Source organism: Stegodyphus dumicola, chromosome 1 (assembly GCF_044657685.1).
Source record: "Stegodyphus dumicola isolate Sdum_Otavi_A_Nest chromosome 1, ASM4465768v1".
Lineage (NCBI taxonomy): Eukaryota > Metazoa > Arthropoda > Arachnida > Araneae > Eresidae > Stegodyphus > Stegodyphus dumicola.
The window spans coordinates 142,930,390-142,948,388 of NC_140768.1; the positions used below are offsets into that span (position 1 = coordinate 142,930,390).

Consider the following 17,999-nt stretch of genomic DNA (forward strand, 5'->3'; position numbering starts at 1 on the left):
AATACTCAGGAAAAAAATTCATTTAATGTTCAGGGAAAAAAAGGTCGCGCCACTAAATTTTATAACTTCTTTGAAAAGTGACCTCGATTTGGCAACACTGACGAATGCAAAGCAAGAGTTTCATTTTCAAATGTTGCCAGCGCTTTACTTAAAAAATTACGCAGGGAGACAAAATTCGCTTAAAATATCGTTAAGTCTGACGCTCAGAGGGAAGAAGCGTCGATGACCGACTGGACAATGTGTGCAACCGGATAGAACTTGCGCCACAAAGACATGAATATCTCCAGAGACCATATATCCTCAGGATGTTATACAATCGGCGTGTTTAGTGTTTATTTTTCGTTTGTTTGTCTGTTTATTATTTTTTCCGTAAAATGGGCGTGGCTTGTGCAACTGCTCAACTCTGATTCTAAACCATTCTTCTTTCAGATCTGATCTCCGATTCAGACGATAATTATCCTACTTACCTGTTGGAGCATCTGGCAACATTTTCTGTGGGACCCCTGTACGGTGAGTAGTTCAGCAATGGTTATTTTTACACAGTTTTTTTAGTTAAATTTCATTTCTGTGTTTTGTTTAGATGGAATATTGAAATTAATTTTTCATACCAATTTACCGAACCAGATTTCTTGAAACTTTGCATATATGCGTATTTTGCGATGTCATTGTGTACATATTTTAATTTTGTTAAGTTCGATGCACCTATTCCTTCCTTGTATGAAATAAAGGAAGTATTGTAATCGCGAAAAATTTCGATTTCAGATTGTAAAGAAAATATACATTTTGATTGTTCCTGCATCTATTTTGACTAATTCCGCCGTGATGTCTATACGTACGTATGCCACATAACTCAAAACGATTTGCTGTAAAACGTCAAAATTTTGTATTAGGGATTCTTATAATTTGTACACCTGTCTCTTTGCGGTTGCAATTCGCAGTACCAAGGGAACTTTAGTGGACGGGTCTTTAAACCCAGTAAAAATATATTACGAAAGCAAATTTAAAATAAATAAATAAATAGAAAGGAAATCTGAAAGGTTTCAGATTTTAAATTACATCCTTTTAACATTTTGTGTGTTACCTTTACGTATTAAATATCATGTTCTTCGCGCTTAAACCATAAAATTCAGCTTAATATCGCAAAAAAATTTTAAATCGAGTATTAGATCTGATTATTCTAAAGAGTATTATCTTTAAAATTTCCGATACGCAGTCTTACGCATTGGAAATAAAAAGTTTTTTCTGTACAACGTTGCCATAGCTCGCTTAGAAATCCTTGAGTTTGTTAATCAAAAATTCTTTAAAGTTCTACAAAATATGAAATCAATCGTAAAACAAATTTCAAATTTTCGGCTTTCAGATGCCCTTATTCGCAGTAGAATTACGTCATTCATAAATGGATGGCTAGTACCGTTGTTTTATCACGATGCGAGAAACGTACATACATTTATACAGATTCTTCATTATTTAATTTCTCCGAATATAATACAGGGCGATAATATTTGGTGGCAACAGTTTGAAAAGTGAAACGGACATTCAGAGTGATTTGACGCAAAATCGCAAAACGAAAACAATAGTCCCTCAGATTTTAACAATCGCCCCAAAGAGTTTGTTTAAGTTTTTTGAAGCTCTCGCTGAGCTTGCAGTTTGCTGTTGCATTCACTCTTGCTAACCCATTTGTTTTGCTTTTTTTAGCTTCATTATCAAGCATCCACTTACGCCATATATAATTCAACAGAAAAAATTACAAAAATTTTGTTTAATTTAACAAAATTTAGAATTCTTGATGCAGTGTTTGGTGTTGGCATATATAGGAACTTTTTAAAAAAAATTTCACTATTTTCTCTGTCCATCATATCAGTGTTCAGTTTTCTTAGTAAGATGGCTTACAAAAATTGTGTCTTCTTATTATTAACGTCTTGTGTGTTCACTTTATTTATTAAATATCGCTTAAGCTCTATAAAATTCAATTCAATAGCAAAGTCATCAGATATTTTAACACACTATATATCTTTAGAATTTCCGACAGAGAGTCTTTCGTTCTGGAGATAAGTTTAATAAATAAGTTTAAGAGATAAATTTAGATAAGTTTTAAAAATGTTTTGTTCCCTGCAAATTCTTTCCATTCCATTCCATCCATCCATTCCTTTCAAATCGTTGAGTTTGTTTACGAAAAATTCATTAAAGTTTTACGAAATATGAAATAGATAATAAATTAAATTCGAAATTCAAAATTCGGGTTTTCAGGTGCACATGTTCGGGTAGAGGACTACGTTATTCAAAATTCGTTACCGGCTCTAGGTACCGTCATTTTTTCACATTGCGAGAAAGACTCGTACATGTTTTTCATTATTTAATTTCTATAAAAATAATACAGGGCGATAATATTTGGTGACAACAACTTGAAAAGTGTTACGTCGTTTTGCAGCGATTCAACGCAAAATCCCGTTTTGAGACTAATAGCCCATTTGGGCTAACGCCTCTTTTGGGGGATGTATTCCAACTGCGCTAATGAAAATCCCCCCGGGTCGAGCTACAGTTCAACTGCGCCAATCAAAATTTCTTCTCCCCTGCTGCCTACAGGGTTACAATTTAACTTTTCGAAGCCAATTGTAGCCAAGAGGAAAATAAAAAATAGAAGATACAGCACACGTAAGGACAAAAGTGGGCTGAGTTAGAGATTTACATGTTTAATGAATGAGTTAAACTTACCTGTATGCCATTATGAAATATTAGGAATGTAACATAAAAGCATGAGTGAAGAAGGCAATGGCAATCTAAATCATTGTAATCTAAATGTATAACATTATCAGTATCTGCTATTAATTTCAATACTGCTGAAAAATTTATAAATGAAATTATATTATAAATCACATGAACTCGTTGCATTATAAATTACAACAGTTAGAAATATTATTAGCGGATTTAGCGACCATCTTTGTTATGAAATGTAGTTTCAAGTAATTAATTTTGCAAATAATTCAGCCTGAAAGTAGGTTAGAAAATAAGCTGCATGCTGAAGATTCAGCTTTACCAAGGTGTTAGAAATATCTTTTCTTAACTAGAGTTATGATGCAAGAATTCGTAAAAATTATCATTTGAATATAAATTGGCATAAATGCAATACAAAATATATAAATTCTACATACATGAAAACATGAGTACAGTGCAACAATATGTGCAAAAGGAATGGATTAAAAGGGAACTGAAAATCCCAGGATCTGAATATAAAGGAATTTGAGTTTTTTTTTTTTTTTTCTGTTAATTATGAAAATTCTGCTGACGCTCATAATTATTAATTTATTAATTAAATGTGTATTAGAAATTAAATGTATGCCAAAGTACATAAAGTGGAAAACAGAATAAATATTTAAACGTTTCTAGTAATAAAATATGGAATTTGTTACAAAGTTAAATAACCTTCAAATAACTTCCATGACTAAAAATGGAAAGCTTAATGCGGGAATATATTGCAATAATATTAGTGTGAATTGAGAACCACTTAAGAAATCCAATTTTTAGATTTAATAAAGAGAATTTTTAAAATTAAATTAGAACTTTTTACCTAAAATGGTAAATTTCAAAGTTAACGGGTCTATATATATATATATATATATATATCAGCGACTAAAATATACAACTTGGAAAGTTTTTAATTCTTACAGAGAATAAAAACGATCTGGCTCATCATTCCTTTAAGTATCCTAAAACTTTAAAATGAGTGTAAAAGAAATTTCTTTTTACTTTAGCACACGCCAGACTTTAAATTAATATTTGTTTTGCATGCACAATTTTTACAATATTGATAAACGAAAATAAAGGTTTGCAGTCTCAATAGAATGTTCCATTAATGGAGATAAATGACTTTTTGTAGCACCCAATCTTCTTGGGAAAGAAATAGGGGACAGGAAACGTCGCGCAGTTCGTGGGTTAGATGAGTGAGAGGGAGGACGGGGATCTTCGATCAAATTTGGTGCAGTTCGTACCCTACCCTTTTGGGCTATTTAACAACTTTCCAGCGTTTTGTTTTTTGTTTACATTTTGTTGATGTTAAATCATAATAATTTAAAAACACGTAGTGTTAGATTGATAATAGATTTAAATTTATTTAAAGAGTAATGAAGAGACTTTTACTATACGCTAATATTTCAGGTAATATTATTGAATAATTAATTGTATTAATATTTTATATTAATTAAAGCTAATATTTTAGCAGTTGTGTAACTGTTTATTTTGTTAAAGAGTTGGAAGGTCATATCTCACATCCAAATGAGAAAAGTTTAATTAGAGTGCAGCAAAAAATTATGTAATTTAATAGGCTTACGAGGAAGTCATGTGGTGTCCGCATTAGAGTTTTTTATTTTGTATTGTATACTTGTATCTTTACTTTACAATTGAATTAATCATCAAAGAACTTCATTCTGCACAGTATTGAATAGACAGAAAAATATGAATTAGTCTGGAATCTGTGACGTAATTTACCGAATTTTTATGGTTTCTAAGAAAATGGATTTTTTTAAAGTCTATCATGTGACTTTTATTGCGAAGAATTTTTTAAATGAAACTATTTAATGTATCAGTATTAGCATCTCCGTTTATTTAAAAGATGATGAGACGTTCCTTAAATCAAAGAAAAATGTAAATGAATTGAATGTACTCTTACAGCTTCGAATAGAGCCAAAGACCTTGACCGAAAGTTATATCACTTATTTCGTAGCTTTGCTGTTTAAAGGGAATAGTTTTCTGGTTTTCAGAGGCAATGATTTCATTTCTTTGTAAGTGCGCTTTTTGTGTATTGTGAAGTGTTAAATAAAATATATTAAAAAAAAAAAAAAAAAAAAAAAAAACATTCTAGGTCACATTATTGTAATTAATTAAATGCACTAAAATGCGAAAGTAACTTTTTTAGCTGTCATAAAGTTTTTGATCACATAACTAAAAATAAAATTCAGGTTTCTAATAACGGGAGATTTAAAATCAGAACCGTCAAAGGGAAGCGTAAATGAATCGAATGTAATCGTTCTTATCTATTTTATGTCTATGCTAAAGTGTTTGTTGTTTGTTTTAAAATTCTTTTAACGTTCCAATACAATTCTTTTCGCTCTTCCCATATTTTGTTTTAAATTACAGTTAGTTAAAAATTAATAACGTGTTAATAAAAACATTGTATGTAATGTTTTTCAGAATTTCTAATTTGATTTACCGAATTTCGGCAACTTTTCTAAGACCATTTCTACCCCCCCCCGTCCCCAAGTAATCCTGTGATTGTTAAGAATGACGGATTTTTGGATTTTTAAATTAAAATATTTAATTTTTTCATTCGGAGATCGGATTAAAAATAATGCAGAAATTTGAATGAAATGTATGTAATCTTACGCCATCGGATAGATCAAAATATCTTGAGCTTGTGACATCATGTACTTAGTTCTTTGCTTGATAGTAGATGAAATGATATCCTGTGTTCAGAGGAAAGAAGGCTGAAATTTTCCTTCTCTGACCCCCGCCGGTCTGTAAACTCAAATGTGTAAAATAAAATATGCATATAAAAACTTTTTTTACTTACACATTTTTAATTAACTAGATTAAAATGTAAAATATAACTACAGTGCCATATTTCTAAGCTTTTTTATTTTCTTACATATTTTATTCTTCTCCTTTAATTAACATTGCCCGGAGGGTATGTGTATTGGTATTATAATAGAAAACATTATTGCTAAAAAGCTTTCACATTTTATTATTCACGTTATAAAAAGAAAGAATTACCAATCGTGTCAGAGATAAAATATCCACAGAACTCCTGTGCCAACGTTGATTTTATCTTTTAGTGTCCGTAACATTTAAAACGCTGTTTATCTTTCTATATTTTGCAAATTTCTGTTATTCTAAAAATCTTTTTTTTTTTTTTTTTTCTCAAAACTTTCTGTTACTGTTGCCATTTACCATTTTTTAACTCTACCTTGCCGTGACCACGCGCTTAGAAACCGTTGGGTTACAATAAATCAATTTTTTACCCATCACAATATTCTTGGTTATAAACAACTAAATATAAAATCGTAGAAATAAATGTAAGTATTGTATTGGGGCACTAACAGAATTTCATGTGAGAGCATAGAAATGGTATATGTAAAAATAATTTTATTTATTTTTTAGTCCAAAGGGGAATTTGCCCAGAAGGGCTATTAATTTCGTTTTGGCATTTTACATCGTCCACTGTAAAGCGGCATTTCAAATTGATGTCACCAAATATTACAGCCCTGCATTATATTTAAGGAAATTAAATAATGAAGAATCTGCATGAATGTATGTATATTTCTCGCATTGTGAAGAAACAACGGAACCTAGACATCAAATTTTGAATAATGTAGTCCTCCACTCGAATACAGGCATCTGGAATTTGTTGTATTATCCATTTCATATTTTGTAAAACTTTAACGAAATTTTGATTAACAAACTCAACGATTTTCAAAGCCAGCACTGTACGGGAAAAAAACTTTTTGATCTCCACCACGCGTGACTATCTATCGGAAATTCTAAAGATAAGATTTGCTGTTTTTAAATGTTTTGTGATGTTACTGTTCAAGTGCGATTGCAAATTCAGTCCCTTAGAAACAATTATTTAAATGTAATAAATTAAACAAATTTAAAAATGGATCTATTTTATCATCAAGAAAGATTGAGAAGTTTTATTGATTCTTAGAAACAATTATTTTAATGTAATATATTAAACAAATTTAAAAATGGATCTGCTTTATCATCGAGGAAGCAATTCGTTATAATTTTGAATAAAATAAGACATGTATTTAAATCAAAGTTAGATCAAATTCCTTTCCTTATATTTTAAAAAGTTTAGGCGAAGAATTCCATTAACGGAATGACAACACCGCTAACTGAAAATAAGTTTAAGGAAAACGAAATACTAATAATAGCAGACAGCAAACAAAGAGAAAGAAAGTTTAACAACCTTATTATCTAGCTGTTAAGATATATGAATGGATAGTAGATTTTTTTTATGCTATGTAACATGTTATATTCATTATGCTACATTCATTGATGCTATATTATGCTATTTTTCTACTCATTTTATGCCATTGTAGACTATATTTTGTGCTTTAAGTAAAGAAAATATGCATAATTTATGAATTTTATATGTAGAATCGTCCTAAACGGATAGACTTTTACTGCAGTTTTTTTAATTATAAGCAAAAAAAAAAAAAAAATAATAATCATCGTCAATTATTTCAGGTATAACTACTCCCAAAGATGGCCTCCGACGGCTTCTACAGATGGAAAAATCCAGTGGCATTTGGACACAAAAGATGCAAATGCGATTAGAAAAAAAATGGGTGGTCATCATTGACAACGAAAATGGAGTATGTAGTCTTCCATATCGAATGTCTTTTTTCTTTCTGCAGTTTAAATAATTTGCCATGTATCTTCAATGATTTAGGAAAAAAATATATTTGAAGAGCATTGTGTTTCTTAAAATATATAACGTTCCATAGCTATTACTTAATTTTTACTTCTTTATATGAAGAAGTAAAGGAAGTAATCTATCTAATCGCAAAAAATTTGGTTATCGGATTTCAATCGAATTATCCATTTTGACCAATCCCGATAACCTCTGACCATTTTTTGCGTGTCATCTTTACGTACGGAATAAAGGTCTCTGTATTCCAAAACGGATAGTAGAAAGGATTCAAATTGGACTTTTTCGTGATGTTTGTATGTACATTATGCGGGGGGGGGGGATATTTCTACATCTCCCGTTCTACTGGGCCGATTAACGAAATTCAACTTGCGTTTTTCATGTGTCGAAAGCGCGACTTAGGTTATGTATTAGGTTTATATATAGCATTATTCTAATATAGGTATTCTGACGCAAAATTCGACTTTTTGTGAAATGAGATGCCATGTATTTTCCATATTTCGATTCTACGATTCAAATTATGCCAAACAGCCAATTTCTGTAAAAATCTCACGAGTAGTTTTTAAAAAATTAGCTCTGAAAATTTTGGCTCCTCCATGTTAATTGAATTTGGTATATATTTATTAATATATCTTTTTTTTATTAAACTTATTTGATTCTTCCTTTGACATTTCGAAATTTAGGTTCATTCCAAATAAAATTCGCCCATTATTTTATGATTTACATTTAAAATTTGTAGTTTTAAATAATTTGTATAAATTTTTCGAAAACAAATTGAATTATAACCTGTATAATTTTACCATCATATTAAATTAGATGTATTTCTAAGCATACCTGCAAAAAATTAGTGTTTTTTATTCAAAATTTCCGAAGATATGCATGAATTTATATATTGGCGCGTTTTGAAATTTGGCATATTTGTTGAAAGCGATAACAACATCAAATGTGGTTTAGGCACTTTGTTAAAATTATTTGAGAGTAGGAACGATGTGTCTTTTTCGCTCATGCACAATGTAAAAAGGTAGAAACCATGTGACTTTTTTTTTTCCGCTCTTGTACAATGGAAGGGAAAGGAAACTAGGTTACTATATATTAAAATGTTGGCCAATTAAATTATTCTTGGCGCAAACTGAAAAAACACGCCAAGATAAATTTTTGAATTTATCCGTAAATTTCGCACCGAATTTTACAAAATGTAATATTTAGGCGTAATTTGAGTCGCAGAATCGAAATGTGGAAAAAGCAATTTATGTTATTTCAGAAAAAGTCCGATTTTGTGTCAAAATACCTATGTTAGAACAGTACTATATATAAATCTAATTTATATCCTAAGTCGCGCTTTTGAGACATGAAAAACTCAATTTGAATTTCGTCAATAGGCCCAGTAGGGAGATATGGAACTACCCCCTTTTTTTTATGCAGTGTACATATGTACGTTTGTATCTTGCATAACTCAAAAACGATTAGCCGCAGAATGTTGGAATTTTGCTTATGGGATTGCTATAACATTTAGTTGTACATCTCGCTTTTTTATTGCCATCGGCAGCACAAAAGTAGTATATATAGAGAGAGGCTGGCATATTTAATTTCAAATTTGCTATTTTAGATATCATTTTCGACTTACTTTGAGGAATCGGTTAATTAAGTTTGAATAATTTGAGGAATAATTTTAAATGAAGATCAGGGTTAGGGAAGTGTATAATTTAATAGGTCGTGTAAGAGATTTATGTGGTGTTAACATCAGATTTGCTTTATGGATCACTTCGTAATTTTTTACTAAAGAAGAAACTAAATTACATATGACCTGAAAATACACTATTTACAGAGAACCTACACAATGTCTTTAAGTTTAAACATGCATACAGAAGTCATTAAAGTTTTGTTTAAATGTTGTGCAGTTTTTGTATATTTCGGATAACATTATATGCAATTAAATTACATGCTGTTGCGGATTAAAAAAGTACTCTGAAAACTGTAATATCTGCTAACGTTGTTGTTATCTCATATGGTTTTTTTCCCCTTTTTTATTTTCCCTTTTTTCCTTTCTTTATTTTTATTTTTGTTTTCCATGAAAAATTTTGTTTTATGCTGATGACTTATGATGATAATTTTCATTTGCTCCGCAATAACGGAAATTATTTCTTTAACATGGCTTAAATTGTCCGCAATACGGTTAAACCACCTTTGGTTAATCTGAATTTGATTTATTCTAAATCTGTAAATTTCTCTAAAATATTTCGCGTGTTTTTAAAATGTATTACGTATCATGCATGAAATATTTATTATTTTTTTTTATAGGATGTGGTGGAAAGGTTTCCTATGAGCTTGATCAGCGAACCTACATCCTACACCAGCAACGATCCTCGAGAACTGTACAATAATATTGTTGTTTTTATCGTAAAGGACGACCCGAAGAACAAAAATCACAATCCTCCCGAAATGCACATTTTCCAGTGTGCTCGTGTGTCGGTAAGTTATATTCTACTATTTTCTACTTGAAAAGTTTGTCTTAAGAGTAAGTATTAGGATTTAAAAATCTTCCTTGGATCAATCGTACTCCATTTAGATCAAGTTCGCTTCTTTACCAACAAAGCATAAATTATTATTTCTCGCAGATATCCCTGATTAAAACCAGTTTTTGTTTTCCGTGTTCTTCATATTTACTGTGTTGTTTTCGCTTTCATGTTTCACATTCACCACACAGTGTATTACAAAAATTGCACATTCTTATTTCCATGTTCTATCATCAGCATAGATTCTCTTACGCCCTGTATGTGAGCATTTGAGAACCGCTGGTTAGAAAGCCCTGAAATTTGAGTTTAGTATACATAAAGCAATGGGAATTTGTGTGGTGGAAGGAAAAAAATTTTCACAATTTATCAATAGATGGCTCTGTTCTTGTCATAATATGCTAATTAAAAGACATGGCATGGGCGCGACCATTTCTGTTTCACCATCCAGCCGCAACTATGATCTTCGCGCATTATTATCAATCTATTCATCATTATTATCGCATTATTTCCCGCAGATTCTGCCTTGAGTATTTTCAGGCATTACCATATACATTGCTATTCATTATGATTTTGGAATGCCTGAAAATGCTCCTTCCTTACTTCTATTAAGGCCCGATGGCGCAGTGGCTAACGCGTTGCGCAGCAGCAGCACAGGTCCTGGGTTCAATCTCCAGCCTTATCTTTCTTTCATACTTTGCCTAAAGAGCATTTGTCATTCTCTAGAAAGTGTGTAATAATTCTCATATTTTGCCTAAAAATTTTCAGCTTTATGTACAATGCCAAGGCCTGTTATGGAATGCCGGCCTTTCATACTTTGACGGTAACACATATATAGTTAGATATATGTCTATATATAGGTAGATATAGGTAGATAGATATAGATGTAGATATTATTATTTGATTTAGGCTGTAAACTGTATAATTATGTAATATAATTTACAATAATCATAATAACAATGTTAAGTATATTGTATACAATGAAGTCTAACGTTAGGAATGGAGATAAATAAATAAGCAGAGATTCATCTAAATTAACATATATTGAAGCACAAAATGGCACACAGTAAATTCTAAATTCTACATGGTAAAGTAAAACAGTGACAACAACTAAAAAAACGTTGCCAAGAGAAAAATATAAAAAGCGTGTTGCCACACATGTTGTAAAATACAAATGGGAAATATAATCACAAATGAAAGTTATTTGCAACACTCCCCCTTGATTAAATTTCCCTCAGTCCTACACAGAACCTTTGATTGAATAAGGCTTTCTTTTGCACACTCTTTGTGAACATGTCTGCTGAATTTGAACTGGAAGGCACATACGTAAAGTTTAACAACTTCTCTTCAACCTTTTCTCTCAAGAAAAAATGCCCGAGTTCAATATGTTTGTTACGCTCTGAAGTGACATGGTTTTTGGCTAAAGAAATGACACCCTGATTATATGCTTTGTGGAAGGTTTAAAAAATGTTCTCCCACAATTTCTTTAAAGAAATTTTGGAACCACAGTACTTCCTTGGCTGCGTGGCACATTGAGAGGTACTCAGCTTCAACTGTTGACAATGCAGTCATCTGTTGTTTCTTACTGCTCCATGAGACAGCTCCACCTGCTAGTAGCACCACATAACCACTAAATGATCGTCTGTCAATCTTATCACTAGCCCAATCAGAATCACAAAACACTTCCAAATTCTTTCCTGTCTTTTGGAAAGTCAGCTTTAATTCCTTGGTCTGTTTTAGGTAACGAAGGATATGCTGTACACCAGCCCAATGTTCCTTGCTTGGGCAATTATTGAATTGGCTCATGTAAGTAGTAGCAAAAGCTAAATCTGGCCTTGTTCCTCCTGCTAGGTACAAGAGCCCTCCAACAGCCTGCCTATATTTTAATGCTCCTTCAGCATTCAACATGTTATCCTTAGTGGCTGTTGTATATTTCATACCTGGATCTAATGGTGTTGATGCTCCTTTAGCATCTTGCATATTGGTTGTTTCCAAGAGTTCACTAGCATAGACACTTTGGTCAAGAGTCACACAGCTATCTTCCCTTCTGCTTATCCTAATTGAAAGAAAGTGATGTATTTCTCCGAAGTCCTTGATTTTAAATGTAGCTGCAATTATTTGCTTTATTAAAAACCTTCATATCATCTCTAAATCTATTTCGACTCTCTTCGGCGGCCGCATGATCAGGCTCCTCTGGCTTCTTCAGTTTTCCTTCCACGACTTCTAAAGCGTTTTCGTGATAATTTAATACGAACTTAATTCTATATTTCCAAATAGGCCAATCACTTTTTCCGCATAACGGCTGAACCAATATCTTTGCAGCTTCCATTTTTGGGAACTAATTTGCTGACTCACATAAGGCTTAAGAACTGCCGTGTTAGGCTTACGAACTGCCGGTAATGTTTATCTCCACTTCGCTCATAAATTTCCCCGCACAGTTATATCATGCTGGGCCCATGACCTGATGAAGTCTAACGTGTGGAATGGAGATAAATAAATAAGCAGAGATTCATCTAAATTAACATATATTGAAACACAAAATGGCACAAGTACAGTAAATTCTACATGGTAAAGTAAAACAGTGACAACAACTAAAAAAACGTTGCCAAGAGAAAAATATAAAAAGCGTGTTGCCACACATGTTGTAAAATACAAATGGGAAATATAATCACAAATAAAAGTTATTTTCAACAGTATAAAGTTATACCAACAGAGTTCTTAGAAACAGATTTACCGCAGTAAACTGGTTTAGCATTCACATGTTTATTTATAATATAAAAAAAGTGCAGTAACTAACCTGGAAGTAAAAAGGAGATTATCAGACAAGAAAAAGCCAGTGATAAAAAACGTACGATTTTTTTAATCATGTATTTAAATATTACATTATAATTTGATTTGTTATTTTAGAGTTGTCGTAATTTTTTATTAATTTCTGTGTTGTGTTTATTTCCTAGGCTCAAGAAGTTGTTAATGAAATGAAAATGTTTATTAGTGGAAAATGGAAGCCAGGGTAGGTGTAAAAAAGTGCTTTTCCTCATCATTTTCTTTTTTGTTTGCTCCTTTATGTTGCGCATAACGTGCCGTGAAGATGCAAAACTCAGCTTTAAAATTAAAATAAAATTCACACTTACAGTTTGCTGAGTTTGCTTGCAGATGAGAATATGCACGTGGGAGACTGATCATTCCTTATAAAATACAGATACAGTGTTGCCTCGCCACACGTCTGCTTTAAAATACGTCCAACTCACTATACCTCCTACTTGGACACGAAATTTTTGTTTGGTATACAACAATTTTGTGTTTTTCGCGAAATTGGTTTGTAAACTCCTTAAAAATGAGTTTGGGAAAGTTAATGAGAAGCGTCAAACAATGAAGAAAATTGTTAGGATCACCATGGAGGTGAAAAAAGAGTTTGTTGAGAAGTATGGAAGTGGCATGAGTATGCAGGAATTTTGCATACCGTGTACGATGGTGTCTAGAAGTATGAACAAGAAGGGCGCTATTAAATCGGCTAACACTGCAAAGGATATCAAACGGATTGCCTAAGAAAGATCAGAAACCTTAGAGCATGCAGAAAAATACTATTGATCTGGATAGGAGAAAAACATATATGTACAATATTATTTGAAGTGCTGCATTTGTGTATAGTGCATATTTCACGCACTGCATTTCTATTTTAGTACTAAACAGTGTTACAATAACACTAGGACTTTTTTAAGAGAACAAATAAATTATTTTTTCTTTATTTCGAAGGAATTAATAATGTATACCGAAGTACCACTGTAATTTCTTTAGATAATTCTTTATAGAAGAAAAACTATTTACTAGCTCCATTGAAACCGTTCCCGAATCTTTGAATATTCTTTTGTGTAACATCTGTACATACATACAGAATAAGAGATTTTTTTTAATTCAAAACGAGTTGTAAAATGGATTCAAAACTGATTTTTTTGTGACGTCTCTATGTACGTTCGTATGTATCTGGCACAACATATGTATTTTTTAAATTATTAGCTCTAGAATGCTGAAATTCTGTATATGGGACTGCTATAACATCTAGTTGTGCACCTTCCTTGTTATTGCAAGCGGCAGTACCAAAAGTGTATATCCACTCCCCTTACACAGCTTAAAAGTTCTTTACTGTGCCTTTATTTTTGCAATTGCTGGTCGCAGTTATATACTTCCAATTACAGAAGTGTTTTAAATGACGAAAATACTTCTGTTTTGACAATGCCAAATTTAAAAAAAAATTAATTTTGGACAAATAAAGAAATTTAATTTTTAATTCGATCTTCCGGTCTCATAAGTTTTATGCATGTTGTGAAAACATAATATTATAAGAAATTTCGCTCCCTTACAAAAATTGACCAGGATATTTAATTTCAAATGAATTAAAATTGAATTGAAAATGAGTTCAAAATGAAATAAAATTAATGTTTAATTTGAATTTTTTGATGTCGTTTGAAGGATCGGTTAATGACGTTAGAATAATTCGAGGAAATAAGTTTAATTGCAGTACAGCAAACAACGGGTATAATTTAGCAGTAGACCTTTTTTTAATGGAAAAGAAAGTTACATTATACCTTTTTTTAATGGAATGGTCTAAAACGACCATTTAAGTATGCGTCTTCTGTGTTGGCCACAAATTGAAAAAAATCATGTTGTAGTAGGTTTAAACAGAAATAACAATAAATTTAAAATCACATAATAATCACGTAACCATAAATCACAAACTTAAATAATAAATTCAGTTTTAAATTCACAAACTTAAATAATAAATTCAGTTTTTTCTAACCAAATGAGGACTCTTTCTCCTCTTTTTTTATGGAATTGTCGTGATAACAAATGGCCATTTAAGCAAGACTTCTGCTGTGTAGGCTGAAATTTTGAGATTACAGAATATTAGCAAATTAAAAAGATATTGTAATAGATTTAAACAGATTATAATCATTTTTTTTTTGTTATATATGCTTCTTCAGAATGCGTCTAAATTTATGGAACATATGGTATATATATCGATTGTAATTTTTTTCTTTAACTAATAGTCCTAAAGAGAACGGACATCATCTTCCACCTCCCCCTGCCAACCCACCTCCAGAGCCCCCCATAAACGGAGTCAGTGTCAGGGAACAAGTCAATTTGTTTAATGCTGTAGCAGCTGCTGCAGCTTCTCCTCCTAAAGGAGGTAAGTATCCAACCAGTTATCTTCTCTTGAGTAAAACATTTAATGATTAAAGCTGCTCTTACTGGATCTGTGATGTACTGATTGATATTCTGTCATCCTGAACGTTAACTTTTCATGTGTGAAATTAAAGCTTCTTTTTCAGAAGTTGTGATTCATTAATATTTTGTTCTAGAGGATTTAAAAATGTGTTGGGATTATCGCGTCAGTATTACTTCTTGTGCGATACAAATTCGTAGAGATCTTTTTAATTACTATGCAGATTAACAGGAAGAAATCAACACTTTATTGAAATAAATTGTAGCTTATTGAGCCAAGTAAACAATTATAAATAGCTGAAGGAGGAAAAGAGAGATTAGGCATAATCTGTTTAAAATGCAAGGAAAATCGCAGATCACTAAAAATCATTCTTATGTTTAATTAGTTGCATAATTCGCGACTAAATCCCTGAACGTGTAGAACTAAATACTGATGGCTTCAAGCACTTGTCACTTACAGAGTTGATCAAACATTTCTTGAAGTTTCAGAAGAAATCTTTGTTAGAGCTTCAAAAATGCGTTTGTCAGAAACTTCTAGAATTTTGCCAAATTGCTGAGAAATCATGAAATGTCGCCAGGACTAGACAGGAGAGTCTTCTCCCACATCTCAGCCTCTAATTGAGCCATTCTTGCAATTCAAACGCCGATCGAATCAAAATCACAGGATCCACGACACAACTTGCTAAATAAACAGTGAGAAGCATAAGTGGCCAAAAATTCGATTAAATACAAATACTCAGTAAAATTATTACATAAAATAAATTAAAACAATACATAACATTGTAAAAGTGTAGAAAAATAATAATAATAAAAAGCAGAAATATTTGAGTATATTTACAACAATATATTCCATACCATTTATTTTTAACAAAAGATGGAACACTTTATAAAGAGCGATTTTCATATCATTTCTAATTAAAAATTACCTTCCCTTTCTTTAACTTCTTTGATTTTAATTAAAATGCATGCAAATGTGCACAATTATGGGAATTTTTTACCATAACTAATAATCGTAATTATCAGATACTACTGAGAACAATATGAAATGTTGTCCAAAAACATTTAGGTGGCATACTTTTTTTTAAACTTTTACAATATGCTAAAATGCGGTGTGAATATAAATGTTTGTAATGTTTGCTTAATTTATATTTGATTAGTTGTTTTTAAATGGAATGTTGTCGATTTGTGCAGATGGAATTATTCAAAGGGTTTCATCTTCCGGGTATCATTCCAAAATGGAAACTATGCATAATAGGTTAGAAAGAGATACGAGTTATGGAAGAGATTCAAATGATGAGACGAGTTCCACTAGTAGTGAGAAATACGAACGAGATGTGGTAAGTACTTAAAAATACTCTTCCTGATTGCTAAAAATTACTAGATTGTTAAAAATGGCTGTACTTGATTACTAAAAGCCTCTTTTCTTGATTACTTTACACCTTATTAAAAATACTTTTCGGGGTTACTAAAAATTACCCGACCTGATTGCTAAAAATCACTCTTTTTGATTGCTGAGCATAACTGAACTGTATTATTGAAGATTATCGTTCTTGATAACTAAAAAGTAATGTTCTTGATTGCTAAAAATTGCTGGACTTTAATTATTAAAAATTGTTGTGCTTGATTACTGAAACGTACTCTTCTTCATTGCTAAAAATTACTCATATTGAACATTAAATATTTTTTTGGATGGATTACTAAAAGGTAAGCTTCTTCATTGCTGAAAATTACTTGACTGGATTCTGAAAATTATTTAATTTGATTACTGAGAACCACTCTTCTTCATTGCTAATAATTACTGGAATTTATTATTAAAACTTATTGTTATTGATTACTAAAATTATCTTCTTGGTTGCTAAATATTACTCAACTGTTAAAATTACTTTAATGGATTTTAAAAATTATTCAATTATTAAAAATTGCTCTTCTTAGTTTCTAAAAATTATTGGACTTCATTATTGAGAATTATTTTGCTTAATTACTAAAAAGTACACTTTTTGATATCTAAAAATTTCTTCACTTGATTATTAAAAATTATTATGCTTGATTACTAAAAAATACGTTTGATTGCAAAAAATTACCTAACTTCGTTATTAAACTTATTGTGCTTGATTACTAAAAAACATTTTAATGCTAAAAAATACTTTGGTGGATTATAAAAACTACTCGACTTGATTACTATGAACCGCTTGTCTTGATCTCCAAAAGTTATTGGACTTGATTATCAAGAATTATCTTGATGAATAGAAAAATGTACTCTTCTTGATATCTAAAAATTTCCACTTGATTATTAAAAATTATTATGCTTGATTACTAAAAGATACTCTTGATTTCAAAAAATTACCTAACTTGGTTATTACATTTATTGTATTTGATTTCTAAAAAGCATTTTTTAATGCTAAAAATTATTGGATTGTTAAACATTACTTTACAGGATTCTAAAATTTACTCGGCATCATTACTAAGAAACAATTTTATTGATTGATAAAAATTATTGGACTTGATTATTAAAAATTATCTTCCTTGATTACTAAAAAATAGTTTTCTTGATTGCTTAATATTACTCTACTGGGTTATTAAAAACTGCTCAACTGGAATACTTGCTTTGGTGGAATAGGAGAAACACTAGAGTTGCAGAAAGGATTTAACCTGAGAAACTGTTGTTGTGACTAATATCGCTTGTCTGAAATCAGAGCAAGCCCTAGAAATTCATCATCACCTGTTATTGTCAAGAGCCTTGGGCACCATATAAGTAACAGTATGACTCAGTTACACCTTTAGTTTTGAAGAACACCCCCGGACGGATCCCAGGGTCTCCCACTCTTTTCCCCTACCACCAGCAT

The 17,999-nt window shown here is 31.2% G+C and overlaps 1 protein-coding gene across 3 annotated transcripts in view; it reads left to right on the forward strand.

Annotated features, from left to right (window-relative positions):
• The window catches only part of aru (arouser), a 204,634-nt gene that overhangs the window by 159,236 nt on the left and 27,399 nt on the right, over positions 1 to 17,999 (forward strand). For all 3 annotated transcript variants that reach the window (XM_085821476.1, XM_035357456.2, XM_035357455.2), the window contains 6 exons: positions 430 to 510; positions 7,243 to 7,370; positions 9,725 to 9,895; positions 12,891 to 12,946; positions 14,982 to 15,121; positions 16,348 to 16,493. In XM_085821476.1, the coding sequence (XP_085677602.1) occupies positions 430 to 510; positions 7,243 to 7,370; positions 9,725 to 9,895; positions 12,891 to 12,946; positions 14,982 to 15,121; positions 16,348 to 16,493 (722 nt within the window). The remainder of the gene's footprint in view (positions 1 to 429; positions 511 to 7,242; positions 7,371 to 9,724; positions 9,896 to 12,890; positions 12,947 to 14,981; positions 15,122 to 16,347; positions 16,494 to 17,999) is intronic.